This window comes from Pinus tabuliformis, chromosome 3_1, assembly GCF_031772625.1.
Source record: "Pinus tabuliformis cultivar Carrire ecotype Pingquan chromosome 3_1, CPIR1, whole genome shotgun sequence".
Taxonomy (NCBI): domain Eukaryota; kingdom Viridiplantae; phylum Streptophyta; class Pinopsida; order Pinales; family Pinaceae; genus Pinus; species Pinus tabuliformis.
The window spans coordinates 480,614,678-480,634,324 of NC_142301.1; the positions used below are offsets into that span (position 1 = coordinate 480,614,678).

Here is a 19,647-nt window from a genome sequence, read left to right on the forward strand (position 1 = left end):
TGCTCTCGGATCACTTCAGCTCAATTGCACAGGAACCACATATAAATAGAGAGGAGGCCATCAAGGAACTTACAGCAGCCATTCCTAAATCCATCACCTCAGATCAGAATTGGGCCCTTAGCAGGGAAATCTCTCTAGAAGAGGTGGAGGAGGCAATTAGGAATATGCCTAACGATAAAGCACCAGGTCCAGATGGATTTACCATCAACTTCTAGAAGGCTTGTTGGAACACTGTTAAGCAGGAGGTCTGGGAGGTAGTTGAGGATTCCAGACGCTCAAGAACTATTCTAAAATCCATCAACTCCACCTTTTTAGCACTCATTCCTAAGGTTGAAGAAGCAAAGACACCTGATAAATTCAGACCTATTGCCCTATGTAATGTTATATATAAAATTATTTCAAAAGTCATAGCCAATAGATTAAAGTCGATTCTTCCTGGTATCATATCGGAAGAGCAATCGGGCTACGTTGAGGGTAGACAAATTTTAGATAACATCTTGTTAGCGCAGGAGATGATCCACTCACTTCATTCAAGAAAAGAAGCAGGAATGCTAATGCAGTTATATTTATCAAAAGCTTATGACAAAGTAAGCTGGAGATACCTTGAAGCTGTATTGGATGCATTCGGCTTCTGCAGGGAATGGATCAAGTGGATACTTGCTCTCATCAAATCTCCAAGATATTCAATCCTTGTCAATGGCGCTCCCTCAGCCCCTTTCACTCCTTCGCGGGGAATAAGACAGGGTGATCCTCTATCCCCTTTCCTATTCGTGATCCTAATGGAAGGACTAAGCAGAATCATAGCCAAGAAGAAAGCAGAAGGATCCATAAAAGGTCTGCAACCGATAAGATCGATACCAGCCACAACACATCAACAGTTTGTGGACGATACCATGTTACACGGTATACCCACAGTGAAGGAGGCTTTGGCTTATAGGGGTATCCTTGATCTCTTCAGCAGAGCCTCTGGTATGGAGATTAATTTCTCTAAGTCTACAATCTTTTTCTTCAACACTCATCCGACAATTCAAGCTCACCTGTCCCAGCTTCTTGGATTCAGGATTGGTTCCCTGCCTTCGAAATATCTAGGTGCTCCCCTGACTCTGAAACCTTGGCAGAAAGCTCACTGGGAGAAGGTTCTAGCCAACATGGAGAAAAAATGCAAGCATTGGACGCAGAGAGCTCTAAACTTCACGGGTAGACTTATCTTAACCAAGGCTGTTCTACAGGCAATTCCGCAATATTTACTTTCTATGCTTCCAGCTCCCAAGGGCATTCTGCAGCAAATGAGAACTATTCAGAGATCCTTTTTATGGAATGGGAATGGAGATAAGAAGAAATGGGCGTTGGTGGCATGGAATAAGCTTTGCCAACCAAAATCTATGGGGGGGCTGAACTTAGTGGATCCTTCAGTGGTCAACAGAACCTGTGGAGCTAAGATATGGTGGAAATGGATTAAAGAACCCAATTTACCTTGGGCGAGGCATTGGAAGGAGAAGTACACTCCAGATTGTGATACTCAGGACCTCATAAGACTACAGGAAGTCCCGGAAGGTTCGTCAATATGGAACCATGCCAGGAATAATAGGAGCTTAGTACAGGAGCATAGCTTTTGGGAGATTCGCAATGGAAGGCTTGCCCTGTTCTGGGAAGATGCTTGGCAGCAATTCCCTAAACTAGACACCCCAGAGCTATCTTCCCTCAAGCGAATAAGTCAAAACGAGGGTAGATACAGAGTTAATCAATATTGGATTCAAAGCAGTAGGGATCCGATCTGGAGGGAGTGGATTAATTTAAATCCTGTTAGCATAGAGGAGAATAACGAAAGCATTCAGCAATTCAATGAGAGAATCCTCAAAAGAAAGATTCGAAAAACTGAAGAAGATGATAAGCTGAGATGGGGATTAAAAGGCAATGGAAATTTTTCATTAAAAGAAGCTAGGGATATAATAGAAAAGGAAGAACAGGTAGAAGCCGTGCCCTGGGGCAACAAATTTTGGGACAGCCTATTCTGGCCGAAAATCAGAACCTTCCTATGGCTTCTAATGAGAAACAAAACTCTAACCTGGGACAACTTATGCAAGAAAGGATTCAGGGGACCCTCAAGATGCCCTATGTGCCTCGTCGAAGAGGAAACTATAAACCACCTGTTTAATGCATGTGAATGGGCAAATCAATTATGGAGCTGGATGGAAGGAATTCTCAGCAGTTATGACCGAGATAGAGAATCCATTCACAGAACCATTCTAAATTGGAAAAAAAACTTCTCCAACATACTAAGAGTCAACAGCATATGGAAGTCTGTTCCAGGCTTCTTACTGTGGTCAATTTGGAAGGAACGTAACCGTAGAATATTTCAATATGAATACAGGAAAATAGAATTCTCTAAAGATAATATATTAACTAACATTCAACAGTTAATTCAGACAAAATGCAGAGAGGAACATAACGAGAAACCTTCAGCTCAGGACTTACGCATCCTGAAGTGCTTTCGACTGGAAGCTACCAGCAGCATCACAGCATCGAGACACAGAACGCAACCATCCTCATAGATCGACAAATGGCAGTGTCCGCCGGAAGGGGGCTTGAAGCTGAATTTTGATGGGGCCTCGAGAGGTAATCCCGGCAAGGCAGGAATTGGAGGTGCAATACGAAACCAGGACGGAGAAATTCTGCATATATATTGTAGAGCGCTTGGGGAAAGCACGAATAATGAGATGGAATTTGCGGCGCTTGAGCATGGTCTGAGAATCTTAAAATCCCTACGAAAATGCAATGTAATTGTGGAAGGGGATTCTTCACTGGTTATCTCAACAGCTAAGAGAATTCAAGGAGGCACTAAGGCGAACAAAGCCACGAAACACTGGAGGCTTGCCAAGGTGACGGAGAATATTGCAGAACTTATGGCTGGAATGAAAGGTTTAGTCCTTCAGACGGTCAGGCGTAAGGCAAACGGGCTGGCGGACTACCTGGCGAATTGTGGCGTGGACAATCAGGACAGGGGTTGGGACAGTTGTTGGCAGGAAGTGGACTGCCCGAACCTTAAGGCGAGATGTTTACAGCTGGCACAGCAAGATTTAAATGAAACCGACCGGGCTTGACCGGCAACGGTTTCTGTTTCCGGCACCGTATATCTGGAAATACCAGTAACAGCATGGGTTTTCATCACGAGAGCTGGACGACTAGACAGAAGCGGCGGATGTCTTTATGGCAAGAGAAGGCCAAATTTGAAGACTATCATGATAGTTCATGCCACAAAAAACACCGTAGAGTCCGCTTGAGAGGAAGGGACACTTGGCACGACCTTGATGGGAAGGAAATCAGCAACATTTATGTCAAGTCTGGGAAGAGCTGCTTGATTTGTGCGGATATCTTCTGAATTAATAACGAGAGTACCTCCACTCTGCATCGGAGGGAAGAGCGCATCATGGGAAACTCTGTGGAAAATAGCTATTTAACAGAGCATCGAGGCTCTGGTTCTTTCACCTCAGTTCAAGGTATTGCGAGAGACCGCTACTTTTCTGTCTGTAGACGCGATCACCGCGATAAGATTAGAGGGTATAGCATGGAGGTGGGGAGTTGTAGGTGCTCGGCGGCTAACCAAGAGCTACGAACAGCGCAGAAGATGTACGAGACCAGAGCAGCAGCTAGGAGCAAACGTAAGATCGCGGAACTGGAAGCTTCTGTGAAAGAGGAAGAAACGCAGCGAACCGAGGAGAACAATGCGGAGGAGGTTGACTGGTTACATGACCCGGGCACTCCCTCTAAAAGAGCCACTCAATATGTTCGGACTAAAGCGGAGAGCTGGAGAATCAAAACCCTCCTTGCGAGAGCCCTGGACTCAAAGGACGAAGGGAAGCAGCATTCTGGGAAGGGGAACTCCCCATCGGAGGATCAGTTAGCAAAAATACATGAAATCCATGAATCGCTGGATCGAAGAATTTCCACAGTGCATGATGCAGTGGAAACTGTCAACAAGAAATTGACTCTGCTCATCAGGCTTCTTCGGCAAACTCTGAGCCCGGATCCCCTGGTGCAGCAGAACAAGATGAAGGAAGCACAGGAATTCCAATCCATGCAAGCCATGCAGGCCAAAGTTGACAAGCATGTTCTGGACGTGGGCTTAGATACCGTCAGTCGAATTGGCGGTTTTCCTTAGTATTTTCCTTCTGTTTTTCTTCTGTCTTCTGTCAAGGCTTCGGCCTTATGCTAGATCGTTATGTAACTCTGTTTCTGTCCAAGTTTTGATAGTGTCGTGGCAATATGTAACAGCTTTAAGAGTAGGCCGCCCTGCGAGGTGAGCTTCTTGGTTTTGAAAGTTCAGGGCTTGCTGTCAGCTCTGGTAAAATGGTCTTTCTGAGGTTTCGTTCTGCTTCGGCAGACTTTTTTGTAACATATTTTGTTCTATAATATACATATCTGACTTACAAAAAAAAAAAAGAGATGTAAGAAGTGATTGCTTAAAGGAAGATAATTCTCAAACATAAGAAGAACACAAATAATAAGATCAACTCAAAAGAGTAGTCCATTGGTACCATGCACATGCATATAGCCATCCAAGACATAGGTGAACCGTCGATCTAGCTGGTGCCTCGCTCGCTTGAGATGGAATTTGACCCTGGTGGCTCTTCTGTGTTGTTGTGTTATGGGTGGATCATCGCACCTCTCTATCTATCATGCGGGGGTTGTTTTCCTTGTTGTTGATTATTTGTCATCGTGTTGGTTGTTTTCTTGCGGGGTGATCTGGGTGGTGATATGCTGAAGTTTTAACCAACGGTGCATATTTATTTAATTCACCACCTAATGGAGCCTGATTGGTATTTGGTACATGTTGTGGTGCTTGTTGTTGTTTATTATCTTCCAATATTACTTCAAACACAAAGTCCTCATCTGATGTATTAGTACTTGTAACATTTTTTGCTTCAGCCTCGTTGGACACTCCCTTTTTTTTTGGTACCTGGTTTGATGTTTGTGTTTGATTCTCAACCATCAAAGGCTCATCATCTGATGTGTCAGTGTCATTAGAGCTTTGTGCTTCTGCCTCCATTGTCTCTACTTGGGTCTTAATGGAAATATCCTGCAATGTAATTTTCTTCTTTTTATACGAGAGCTTCATAAATTTCTTCTGCACATTAATATTGACAGTACCCACAGATTCCATCCAAGGATATCCCAAAAAAACATCTATGTTATCCATATTTGAAGTATAAAAATCACAATGCAACAGATACTTATCCATAGAAAGCTTGAAATCTTTATAAACTTGAACATCCTCATTATCAACCTATGTGTTTTCAATGTGTTTTGATGGAACTTGCAATTTTTTTGCCAAATTAACATTGATAAAATTATGCTTGTAGCTAGGATTTACAGACATAATGATCTTCTCCTTCTGAATCAATCCATGAACATGTAATAAGGAGATACGAGCAGAAAATAACCCTTTATGTTTCTTGGTTTCTGTAGAAATTCTCACTGTAGATCACCTGATAACACAATATACTAAAGCAAAATACTTGATCTACTTCTACAAACAAACTTGTGGAAGCTTAATCGATAATGAGAAAGATCAAATAAGAACACATATAATAGAGAAGAAGAAATCATACACATGAAACACAGAAGAATACTCTCGGGAAAGCCTCAGCTAAAAACCCTGATCTCTGTATTATCATACAAGTGGAAATATCTCCGTATTACACAAAGCTTTAGCTCACAAGCTATCTAGCTCTCAGTATAATCCCTCAATGCTACTCATAGATAGAATAGACAACACTTGTGCCTTCCTTCAGTCCTTCAAGCATCCTATTTCCTTGCACAGTTTTTTCCTGGGGTCCAATGTTGCCACCTATGTGAATTCGCACCTCACACACTCATCAAAACTCAGCATGAACTGCGCAATCCTGAAGTAGATAATTCCTTCTGCATGGATGAGTTTCCTAAGGAAAATTAATCCATTTGATATTGCACTATCCCATCCTCTGATCTCAACTGGATCTTTGACTGAACTAACATGCATGAGTTATTTATGAGAGAATATTCAGTTATCTAGATAACACTAGTTACATGCATGCAAGCACTAACTAACTGAACTTACAATTCAGTTCCACAAACTGTTGGAACTAATCTAACTAGACTTAACTCAGTTCACTGAGCTAACTAGTTACAACTCATCCTGATCTCCTTAATTAAGGGATAACTTCCTCAATCAAAGGGATAATTGTTGCATGTCTTCACATAGACTTCATGTTTGATTTTTTCCAACTAATTAACTCAAGATGAATTAATTTATTATTTTTCAAACAGATGCTAAGCTCAAATTTGAATTTTAATTTTCAATTTTAGTTCGTGGACTAACTAATATTGTAATGTATCTCGAAATGCTATTTATAGCAATGTTTTTTTTAGCATTTCCATTTTATCATTCCTTGTTGCTATGTCCAACACTGGTACCTAAAATGCTATCTATAGCATTTCTATTTTTAGCATTTCTTGTTGCTATTTTCAACAGTTTCCTTCTTTCGTGTAAAAATAAAGTCTTTGCTAGGTTTTGTGGTTTCCTCATTTCTAGTATGAGACCATTTATCCAAAAATAGTTTTCAAATTCTTCATCTGAAAATTCGAACTTCTGGGTGCCAAGTGAGTACCACCATATGGCAGCCTCATCTTTCACATTATGCCATAGGAAGCTTCTCCAATATTTTTGATGGTTTTTCTTAAGATTTTTTATGAAATATTCAATAGTAGGACCATTATCTTTCGCTATAAAATATTTCTTGCTAGAAGCCATTAAGAGGGTTTTAAAAAAAATCACTTACTTGGCAAAAATTTGAAGTGGCCACAATTTAGCCAATATTGATCAGAATCCCTATTATCGCCTGTTTTCAAAAACAGAACAACCATTCTGCATCTTCCCATGTGATAGAAATCCCGATCCACGCACTAAAATTTCATATTCACGGCGCAATTGTCCCGTCGTCAAAAAAAATTATGAGAAAAGAGCTGATTTTAAATCAACGATATCTCCTTCATCCAGACTCTGATTCAACTGATTTTATTTTTTTTTAAGTTGGATATTTTTTCACAATGAACCCAAATTTGCAATTAGATTATGCAAATGTTGACCCAAAATGTACAGATCTGATCTACAAACTCACCACCCCAAAAAATGTCCGCAACAAAACTAATTTTTAAATTAGCGATATCTCCCTCATTTGGACTCCGATTCGACAATTTTTTTTTTCAAATTTGGTATTTTTTTGGAAAGAACCCAGATCTAAAATTATAGTCTACAAATGTTTCCCTAGAACATATAGATCTGATCTACAAACTCGCCGCCCTAAAAAATGTCTGCAATACAGCTGATTTTTAAATCAGCGATATCTCCCTCATCCGGACTCTGATTCGTCCGATGTTTTTTTTCAAATTGGGTATTTTTTTGCAGAAACCCAGATCTGCAATTAGATTCTACCAATTTTGCACTAGAACGTATAAATTTGATCTACAAATTCGCTGCACCAAAACATTCCTGCAAAAAAAAAAATCTCCGCTTTACCCAAGAAAGTGCTTTGATACCACTTGTTATAGATCTGATTTGAAAGTACATGTAAATACAAATATACCCAGAAATAACAAGATGTGAATATAGATAGAAATAGATAGAAATGCTTCTTTATTGATCAAACCCTTAAGGTAGGGCAACACCATACAATCACTCCTTAAGGAAGGAGAACACTCCACAAGCCATATACTTGTTCATACAATAATCCTTGACATCTCTCAATGGGGAGTTTATAGTCTCTTTATAGGCCTCATACATACAATACCATGATTCATTACCATGGTTCTCTCAATACCATCTATCTAATACAATGGGCTTATTACATTATTACTAACTACTTATGGTCTCTTACATGATACAGGTTAACCACTTTATTTATTACTATGGCCCATCCCATTATTACATTATTCCCTTGGGTAACTCCCTCTATACCCCATACTATCCCCCATAGGTATACTACATTTTGGGCTACCCCCTAGTCAGGTTTAGTAAAACCTAGGTTCCATTTCTTCTGACATGACACATATCACATTTCTACAAAATGTGCTAATGGGTGTGAATGAAAACGACAACCCTACACAGATTCCACAACAAATGTCTAATCATGCTACCTAACTTCCATCCTATTCTATGGGCCCTAATTCTAACTTCGGTACATTTTCCAATCTCCCCTATCCCGATGGTATCCAACCAAATTCTTATAATAATATATTCAAGACTCGTGCTGACATTTCAAATGACATATTTAAGAAATTCAAGATGGATCCTTATTCATTATTGTTCAATGATTATGGAACACTAAAGAACTCAACAATGAAGCAATGAGGTTCAAGCAACTCGATTAGCACTAGTAGTGGCTATCAACACATAAATCAAGATAATAGGGAGCCAAAGTATGGAGCCCCTTAGTAGAATAAAATGTAGAATCAACCCATGGTGAGCCTGTCACAGGAAATTGGCATGATCACTGAAATCATCATAGATATGTCATATATATTTTTTAGTTAACTAAACCAGACATATCATGATGAGACTCCATAAATGGACTCCCTATGGAATTCATTTTCATGAAAAGGGTCCAGCAAAAAACAATGTTGTTTTTTATAGAACAATTTGTATATAAAAAAATCCTTTGTATGAAGGTTTCAAAAATCCAGTGGCAGTACTTTTGCCCCATAATAAGGTTTAGCAAATCTTGGGTTCCATTTCTTTTGACATGCTAGATTTCAAATTTCTACAAAATATGCTAATGGGTTTGAATGCCAACAACAACCCTACACAGCTACCACAACAAACGTCTAACCATGCTACTCAACTTCCATCATATTCTGTGGGCCCTAATTCCAACTTCCCTATGTTTTCCAATCTCCTCTATCCCAGTGGTATTCAACCAAATTATTATAATAATATCTTCAAGAATCATGCTAGCATTTCCAATGACATATTTAAGTAATGCAAGATGGATCCTTCTTCATTTTTTTTCAATTCTTAGGGAACAGTCAAGAACTCAAAAATGTAGCAGCGAGGTTCAAGCCACTAAATTAGCACTAGCAATGACTATCAACATAGAAATCAAGATAATCTGGAGCCAAAGTATGGAGTCCCTTAGAAACATAAAATGTAGAATCAACCCATGGCGATCCTCTCATAGGAAACTAGCATGAGCACTGAAATCAACACATATATGTCATCTGTAGTTTCCAGTCAATTGAGCCACCCATGTCATGAAGAGAATCCAGACATGGACTCCCTATGGAATTCATTTTCATGAAAAGGGTCCAACAACACACAATGTTGTTTCTTCTAGAACAATCTGTATATAAAAAATCCTTTGTATGAAGGATTCAAAAATCTAATGGCCCTACTTCTGATGAACATATGTATGACACCACTCAACTGATCTAAATATTACTCCCATGGTCCCACCCATTTAACAAATATAATTATATTTAGGTCCTGCACATATTTTCTCATTGAAAAATAGTCTTCAGGTTTGGTTATTATGAAATTCTTATGTTGTATACATTGTATTGATTGATAGATACACAACATTAGTTGTAATTATATCGAATATACTATGAGTATATACTATTTCTCCTCTTATTTGTATCAATCATTTACCCTTTCAGACTTTTTATTTGCTTTGGGTAAATAAAAACTACCTCACTTGCATGGTCTATAATATGTATATGACTCAAATTGATATCCAGATTAATGCAAATTCCATTGATTGCAATCATATTACTTTACTAGTTCTCTTGTATTCTAAGATGGATGTTGTATGGAACGTATGAGACTTGAGGGGCATTGAATATTGGTTGTGTTGAGATTCGGATTTTTGTGGAGGATTTGCATTTGGATGAGATTTAAATACGAGTTGTATGTGATTTCCAAAATATGATTTTGTCCCTATAGTTGGTTTAATTGTGGCTGAGTTCAAGGCTTGTGCAATAGGATCTTACGTGGTTACATTTCTCAATCACATATGTGTAAGAGTAATGAATTTGCTAATGCAGCCTTTGATGTGGTAGTATCCTTCTCTTTGTGAAAAAAATAATTTAGTATTTAAGTGGTGACCTTATGTTGATTTTTATACAGTCTTTCTTTTAATTTAGAAGCCGAAGAACCCACATTAATAACCATTTTTCATCAACGTTTGAAATCCCAACAGGGATCCATCATCAGGACATTCTTGAATGATGATAGTAGAAGAGCTTTAATGAGGATATTTAAATAGTTTATAATAGTATGAATTCTTAAGAAATTGAAGGTTTGCAGCTCTTCTTGTTATCTTCAGCCTAAATTTTTCGAATAAAATGATTTCACTCCATGTATCCCCTCTGCATAGGGAAATGATTCTGGATTTAAGACATCTGTGGTTTATATCTTTTAATTTAGAAGCCGGAGAACCCACAGTAATAACCATTTTTCATCAACATTTCAAATCCCAACAGGGATCCATCAAGAGAACCCACAGTAATAACCATTTTTCATCAACATTTCAAATCCCAACAGGGATCCTGATGATGGATCCCTGTTGGGATTTGAAACGTTGATGAAAATGGTTATTACTGTGGGTTCTCCAACTTCTAAATTAAAAGATATAAACCACAGATGTCTTAAATCCAGAATCATTTCCCTATGCGGAGGGGATACATGGAGTGAGATCATTTTACTCGAAAAATTTAGGGTGAAGATAGCAAGAAGAGCCACAGACCTTAAATTTCTTAAGAATTCATACTATTATAAACTATTTAAATATCCTCATTAAACCTCTTCTACTATCATCATTGAAGAATGTCCTGATGATGGATCCATGTTGGGATTTGAAACGTTGACGAAAAATGGTTATTACTGTGGGTTCTCAAGCTTCTAAATTAAAAGATATAAACCACAGATGTCTTAAATACAGTCTTTCTTGTTTTGAACTAGAGACAACATCAAAATGTAGTAGTTTGCCTCTTTAAGTTTCCATTTCTTCATTTTATATGTTTAGAACTTTGGATTCTTCATTTCTAAAATGTATTAAATTGTGTTATTTAATATTTTTCATGCATGGCCAAATGTGGTCTCCCTGAGTATTATGGATGGATCATATGTATTTGCTAACTATTCAATATTATTTTTTCTCTTTTTGAATGTATCTTATAAGTTTTAATAATATGAAATTTGGATTTCTTAAAAAACTAGTCACTGTACCCTTGAAGAACTGTATAATGGTGTTGTTAGGAAGACGAAGATTTCAAGGGATGTGTTGAATGGCAATAGGTGGGTATTTTTCTCTCTCTTTCATAAGTAGTAAGTTGTAGACATTTTCCTATTCTTTTGTTATAAGAAATGACAATTCCCTTTATGCATGTAGCAGGATGGTGACCATTCAAGGGTTTTGAGTATAGAAATAAAACCAGGATGGAAGAAAGTGACTAAGATAACCTTTCCAGAGAAGGCGAATGAGAAATTATGAGTTGTGGTTGTTGATCATGTATTTGTGATTGATGATACGTTGCATGATTTGTTCAAATGAGAAGGAAATGACTTGGCGCTTTTCTAGAAGATAAGCTTGGTTGAAGCTTTGATAGGATTTTGTATCACAATTCAACATTGAGTGGGAAGACATGAAATCTTATTTTCAATGAAATTATATACTATATGTATGAAAAGATTAATCCCAAGGAGGGAATTCCCATTGTAAAGGAGCATAGTAGGAAAAGAAATTTTAGAATCAAGTTTGAGATTAGATTTCCCTCCAAACTCAGTCTTGAGTAGAAGGCTAGAATGAAGTCTGGGAGGCCATGCTTGACATTGATGTTTCTACTTGTGCCTCCCTTATTTTAGATACTTAACACGGATGGAATAGATATAACAAAAATACTTGATTGTAGTTGCGAGTTCTTCCACCAAATTATGAAAGTTACCATTTGTATATCTTCTCAGCGAGTTGAAATAAATAGCGAGAGTTATATCTACCTTTTCGATTGAGTCGTACCATCTATTGAATGCATTTCTTTTATGTGTTGATTTTGTACAACTTTTTGTATTGCCAAGTTTTTTTGCCAATTTTTAGCCTTGGCTTTCTTAGGATGTCCATATACTAGATCCTAAATACCACTATATTGTAATGACATTGTGTGTACCTGTAGATTATGGCAATTCTTATGAAACTTCGTTATTCTTTAACTTCACTAGAGTACCAATGATGCAAGCAGTTCCAAGCTGATGATATGATTTACAGAACTTAACATTTTCCAGTTACAATGCATATTAATTGTATGATGACTATTGGTCTTGCAGTTGTGTCAAAAGTGGCTATTGTTCTTAATAAACTGAGGAATATCTTGCAGCTTGCAACATTGTAAAGACATCGACAACCATTATGTTGTCTTGGAATTAACTTTTCCATAATGTTTCTCTTGCACAGTCTTAGACTAATCAAAAGTTTTTTTTATCTATGAAATGGGTGGTTTCCCCTTACCTTCCAACAATGGAAATGAGGCGGTGAATGGAATTTCAAAGAAACTTTTTTTTATGTTTTCTAATGATAAAAAATCCATTGTCTATTATTTTATATTCCCTAAGTTGCCTCACAACTCAGAATAATTCATCTCCTCTCTATTTAATGATTTCCTTTTTGGCATAAGGCTCACCCCTAGAGATCTAGATCACCTTTTCCAAAGGTCTTCCAAAGGAAAACATTGATTCATAGTTGGGTTCCTACTAAAATGAAGGGCTTCTTAGAAGAAAATATGTTTACCATCTCAGTGCTTTTACCAATTATCTTAAGCTCTACCCCATGTATGATATGTGATGAAACAAAGTTCTATGTGAATTTTCTGGGGAGAAGAGGAATGAGTGTACATGAACCACGTCTTTCCTTACAATTTATAAATAATGATAAAAACTAAGTAGATAAGTGCAAGTACCCTTAATTTCCTTAAATGTACTTCTATTTCATGTGAGTTAACTTGTTACAGGTCTAAGTAATTTGTTTATTGGAAAGCACATGAATTGCTAGATAAACAAAATAAATGCACAATTGCAAGTATGATATACAATATATCTCATTTGCATTAGTCACATAAGGGAGGGATAAGCTACATAGGAGTAAAAGGGAAAACTATTTTTAGACACAAATGATTATGTATTGCGTGATTTTCCAAGCCATTTGAGTAGCTATTACCTAACAAAATGATTATTTAATTACAACATTTATTGTCTATAATTACTTATGTGGATCACCTTTCAACAAGGAGGCATCAATGATACTTGTCTAATTTTGCAGGTGGAAGTACTATACTGGCCTTTTTGTGTTAGTTGGATGATGTAGGACAGCAGGAGCATACGTAGGCATGAATATTTCTCTCTAGAATTTGAATTTTGTTTCTCAAATGAAGGCAATTCCAGTGCTTGTTTTATTAGATTGATGTACCGCTAGAATTAGAAGTGACAAAATATTGAGAAGTCATAATTTCAAACCATGAAAGTTATATTGAAGCTCGTCCTAAATTTCAATTTTAGCATTGATTTTTCAATATTATGTCTAAGTGAGTACATTTTAAGTCATATACAATGATTTGTTACAAGTGTATATGTTATGTCCCTATACTACGAGAGTAGCCCCTTATTGTTATTAGTGCAACCTCCTTATTGTATTGGTGTACCCATGTGGTCCCCATATTATTATTATTGTGCCACATAGAAGCCCACTATTGTTATTGTTGTGCCCTTACAATATTATTGTTATGACGACTCTATTTATATTGTGACCCCTTAGACTCCTATATATAGAAAGGAGGTCTTTCTATTTGTATCATCCGAGAATTGTTCATTTGTGTAATGTAAAGGAGGTTCCCCCTTGCAAAGGCTTACTTTGAAGTCATTTATGTATACTTTCTTCTATTTTGTGAGCTAGTTGCATAACATTTGGTATACAGAAGCATCCAGAACTGCTCAAGTGTTGACGACAACACTTATTGAAGGAGAGGGGCATGTTAGTTCCCTATACTACTAGTTTATCCTGTTAGTTATTAGTGCAACGCCCTTATTGTATTGTTGTGCCCATGTAGGCCCCATATTGTTATTATTATGCCCCATAGAAGCTCACTATTGTTATTGTTGTGCCCTTATAATATTATTGTTATGTTGGCTCTGATTATATTGTGACCCCTTAGACTCCTATTTATAGAAAGAGGGTATTGTCATTTGTATCATCCAATAATTCTTTATTTGTGTAATGTAAAGGAGGTTTCCCCATGGAAGAGACTTTCTTTGAAGTCATTGATCTATCTTTTCTTCTATTTTTTGAGTTGGTTGCTGAACAGTATATAATCCCAAATAAGGTTACAAAATGAAAATTACCTTATTATCCATTCAAAGATAAACCCATTTACAACTCTTGCCAGATTCTACCATTTATAGTTCTTGAGAAAGTCTAGAATTGAAATTTGGTAGAGCAAGATTTGAAAATTTGATCAATTTTCAGCGATACCAATAATCGCAGAGATGGAAAGCTTGAATAATTTTCTCTAAATATAAGTTATATCTTCTTGCAATGATTAAATTATCCTTTAGAGCTGCTGGAAGAAATTTTTATGATCCTTGTTTCATGCCAGACGTGCAGTATGTTCCTCTAAATATTCTTTGTTGTTCATGTCCATTAATCTTTCAATCAAACAACAAATGCAGTGTCAACTCAGAAACAAATACTACAAGATACAAACACTGAAGATTTTGGTGTTCAATCTTTCACAACAAGCAAGGGGTAAAACTATTATCATAATATGATCTTTGCTAAAATACCAGCCTAGACCCATCTTAACTCTGGAGTTTTCTAAGCTCTAATGCTATTCAGTTTAGTATGAATTACTGTGGGAATTCATAGAAATTTGGAGCTTAATCATTGTGTCGAGGTTCTTGTAGTTTTACTAAGGGACTGGGTTTGGTAAAGGATAATATGAGGTTGCATGAGATGGAACAAGATTGAAGATTTGCACTAGAATGAGCCTACTTGTTATTTGTTTTGGTATAAATCGGAAGGTTCTTATAGGTTTTCCTAGCCAGAATAGTATAATATTTTGTGTAAATGAATCTATGAATTCATGAGATTTAAGATGTATCAAATATTTGAAGATTTGCATTTGATTGTGAAGTAGTTTCTGATAAGTCCTAAATCAATTGAGTTTTACGTGGTTATGTGTTATATTGAGGAATATCTATATTGATCCAAACATGAGGTTTAATTCATCAGTAGACCACCTTGATAGGTGCCCATATTCACTTTTTCTACTTATATTCAACAAATTCAGTGATATTAAGGCCTTGGAATGATGTTGTCTAGTTTCAAAGAGGTTCTCTAGAATAGTCCCCCAAGTGTAGATTGTGGTAGCTAAGGTGGACTATGTTATATCTAGTGAACAAACCAACCTTAACAATAATGGTAAAAATAGGGGGATACAGAGCCATTTGATGAGAACCATGATGGGTACTAGGTAGCATTGTTAGGCCATGGCATCCATTGTAGCATGGTTTTGGTCGTGAAGAAATCCATGGTTGCAGAGGTTTCCCATCATTCTCCTAGTGAGGTTTTAAAGAGTTTAAGGAAGTGTAGAATCTAAGGTTGAACTTCCTAGTGGCAAACTGGGCATTGGTCAATCAATACACCATTTTATCTTTCAAATCTTTCAACATAAATGGGAAGATAATTTACTGTTGTCAATTGAAATTCTTTTCATTATGGAAGGGCGACCTGAATGTATGCCCTTCTAATTGAAATTAAGACCTGACCTCCAAATTTCATCATTGATGGTGCATGTTTTCTTCGGTTTCTGATAATAATCATTCACAATTAAATGTGGATGTATGCTTTTAACCACTAATGACAGTGATGTCTACTCTAATTCAGAGATTAAAATTGAGGTTGGTAGTTTTGTTCCACATCTTAGCCACATTAGCGGATGACACAAGTAATACTTTAATTCCATCACGCTCCATTAGGAAATGAAGGTGCTCTTGGGCAGGGTGCTTAAAGAAAATTATGAGGACTGCAATTAAATCATTCCATACCTCCATACCTCAATGAAATCCAAAATGTCCAACACCACCAACACTCCCACTTGGTCTCCCGGATTTGTGTGTCCGATCGTGGTACTGGTTCGGGCGCGTGGACAGCTAACTAGGGGGCGCGTGGCTCCTCTCAGCCGTCATTCCATCTCCCACAACCCCTTCTTTCAATTCCCCTGCTTACATGATTTATGCCACATTAATGCAGCCTGACTTTCCTTCTTCTCCGGTTCACTTCCTTAACATGGCGCCCTCCACTGGCGGCATTTGCGTTTCCCCTCTTTGCTTATCTCCCTCCTTCGCTGCAGAGGAGGTTCGTCCTCAATCCATTCTAGGGATCCTCTGGGTCCTGGCTCTTGGGGCGAACTGTTGGCTGCGCCTACAGATCCCTCCGTGCCTTATTTGCAATCTAGCCAGCCTCTTAGTCTCCGCTCTTCAATTCGGCCTTTTGGCTACTAAGACAAAGCCTGCGCTAATCCTTTCCTGCCTTCCTTGTCTCACAAGCTGCCCAGATCACCCTGGTCTATTGGAGATGTCGAAACTACGTCAGAGGATGAGCAGTCGGAGGGGCAGTTCTAGGGGGCGTACAGGCCATCAGGTATCCTCCTCCACAATAGACTCTTCGACATTCTATTCGGATTTTAGCATGGATTGTTACCGAGCCACAGGAAGTGGACGGGGCAGAGGCAGAGGGCTGCATAATGCGGAAGCGAGCTCCCTCAACACTAACTCTGCTCAGCTTCAGATCCCCTGCACTCACGGCAATCTCACCTTCATAGCCTCTATTACCATAGAGCTCAAGGAAATCAATGTTGGACAGGCTGTAGGTTCCCTTGCGGCAACGACAGAACAACCGACAGATGTCCAGCAGAACTATGAGCTGAGCAAAGCTTCAAGCTCAAGCAAAAGCACGGCTGCCCAAATCCTAAAAGATCACGCAGGCCCAAGCGCATCCACTTGCAGAGAGGGCCATCCCTCTGAGGATGAAGACGAGTACCAGTTTGGCTGCCGCATAGTCAAAGAACAACCTGATTCCTCCCATGGAAATTAATCAGGACGGAGCTCTTTGGTTTTTTTAAATTTCTGTGTGTTCTCGGTTTATTATTTTTCACCTGACTTACAGTGGCGACAAGTGCTTCCGTCCCATCAGCCTTTCTCCACCGCGAAGGAGGCACTCTACCAGCCTCTGGTCTTTAGCCTTGTCTCCAGACTCTGCTATTTCGAAGTTAGTATTCAGACTTACGTTTCAAGTGGTGTCTTTCTGTTTTTTAGTTATGGTCTGGTTCTTCCAGTAACTGTTGTCACAAGGCCCCTGTTCAATTTCCATGTAAAACAACGGGGTTTCTTTTTGTTTTTTTGCTCAAGTGATGGTCAGGGTCTTAGCAGTTCTTCAGGACAATACTCAGCTAGTTTTTCTCTGATCACTCATAAGCTATGCTTGCAACCATGCCAGTCCTCCAGGCTCGCTTTCAAGAGGCCATGACCTCGTTGTACTATATTTTTGTATTAATATAGAAGTAGTCTTATTCAAAAAAAAAAAAAAAACAAACAAACAAACAAACACAAAAACAAAACAAAACAAAACAAAACAAAAAAACAAAACAAAAAACAAAAAACAAAAAGCACTCCCACTTGGTCAACCTTGATGCCCCTAGCAAATATAGAAGGTCACCTCTAGTATGGCCTCAAATCTCCACTTAGCACAAGTGCTCACTACCTGCCCAAGTCACACCCTCTCATAAATGATGCCTTTTTAGTCTTCTTAACTCTTGTTTTGGTTTTTAGCAAATTATTTTCTTTCTAGTAAATGTATGGTCAACTAATTAGAATAGAGGTAGTAATTTTGATACAAATTTAAAAAAATTATTTATAAATAAACTAGTTAGAAAAATTCGATTATTTAAATATAAATCAACTAGCCTCATTATCTCATTATAATTTACCTTGCGACAAATCACAATAGTAACTAAAAAGATGTAAATATAAATTTCATTTCAATCCAATTTAGAGAAATTAAAAAAACAATTAAAATAAATAAACTTAAGTTCATATATATATAAAAACTTAAATACATATTATTTTCCATTAAGTGACGTTCATTAACAGTAAGAGCCATTTAGATATTTTGCATGGTTCCAAAGCATTGGGTAATAGAGGCATGACGTCCCTCTCCATCGTCAAATGTCTCTAAATGGTAGTGAATTCTTCAGGAAGCTTTGCCCATTATCAATGAATTCTAAAAACTGCATTTAAAACTTTTGCTAAATTCTGACCGTGAATAATTGGAATTAATTCCTTCCAACCATATTTTGCATGGTTCCAAACCATTGAAAAATAGAAGCATGCCATGCCTCTCCTTCTCCTTCGTCAAATGCCTCTAAATGGTTGTGACCATGATGATTAATCTGACCGTGGGTAGTTCGAATTAATTCCTTCCAACAATATTTTGCGTCGTTCCAAAGTATTGAAAAATAGAGGCATGCCGTCCCTCTCCTTCTCCTTCGTCAAATGCCTGTAAATGGTTGTGACCATGACTAATCGTAAGATCCATTCAACATTAGAGGCGCGTCTTGCATGTTTCCCATGACCAGCTGTTTAGAAGATACAAGTCCTTGCGAATGGTTGATATCCATGAAGGCACAAGTTTCTCGATTTATTATGTTACTGTTTACATAATTTTGTATATGATTTCTTTTTATTACATCACTCCACTGCCGTATTTTTGGCTTCAATCTCTAAGGAATGATACACGATTTTTCCTTCACATGGTTTGGATGAGACGTATGTCCTAAGCGTGTCTATGCTCCCAAGGCGTCGTCTTCTGTTTCTTTCTAATGCACTTTATTATTTCACCACACTTTATTTCAAAATTCATCAATAAAGATGAGGAGTTGAATATTATCGTCCATCTTTTCAAACAATATTTTTGACTTGATTTATACATCGATCTGTTGCATATCTCCCGATCATTCGGTACAGAGTTTAATTTTGATAATCATAACGTAAGACTAATAATAAAATATTTTAAATTATAATATTATAAATATTTTTATTATAAAATTAATAATAAAGAATTTTAGTTGTTGAATTAATAATGTGATTTAGATTATAAAATTTAAATTTTAGGGATTAATATTGGTAGCGCTAATTTTTCATGTTTTTTTTTAAATAATTTGTTAATTTTTATTTGTTATAAATAAAAAACTCCTAATAAAATTATTTTACATTAAAAATCACCAAAATTTTATAAAGACTATATAAAATCATTAGAAAATTGAGTATTTTTATAAATATATCACAATATATTTTAGAGTTTTCATAATAAGGACCTCTCTATTGGTCAAAGTTTCTAAATCTAAATGTGAATTTCCATCCTTGAAATTTTCCCCAATAAAATTATTATAGTTATTCTTTTTAATAAATACATTCTAAGATTTTTTTTATGTATATAATTGTGGAGTAATATATATATATATATATATATATATATATATATATATATATATATACTCATAAGTATAAAGTAGATA

The 19,647-nt window shown here is 37.1% G+C and overlaps 1 protein-coding gene across 1 annotated transcript; it reads left to right on the forward strand.

Annotated features, from left to right (window-relative positions):
* The first annotated feature begins 548 nt into the window (after nucleotides 1-548).
* Nucleotides 549-3,101, forward strand: LOC149187879 (uncharacterized). Its single transcript, XM_089409810.1, has 2 exons — nucleotides 549-1,967; nucleotides 2,568-3,101. The coding sequence occupies exons 1-2, from the start codon at nucleotides 549-551 to the stop codon at nucleotides 3,099-3,101; spliced, it is 1,953 nt and encodes a 650-aa protein (XP_089265936.1).
* Nucleotides 3,102-19,647: the final 16,546 nt, after the last annotated feature.

Bases quoted from the DNA above. Each gene is read 5' to 3' on its own strand.
- LOC149187879 (XM_089409810.1), top strand. From the start codon at position 549: ATGCTAATGCAGTTATATTTATCAAAAGCTTATGACAAAGTAAGCTGG. The intron at 1,968-2,567 runs GTAGAAGCCGTG...GACAAATGGCAG, and splicing joins TAATAGAAAAGGAAGAACAG to TGTCCGCCGGAAGGGGGCTT.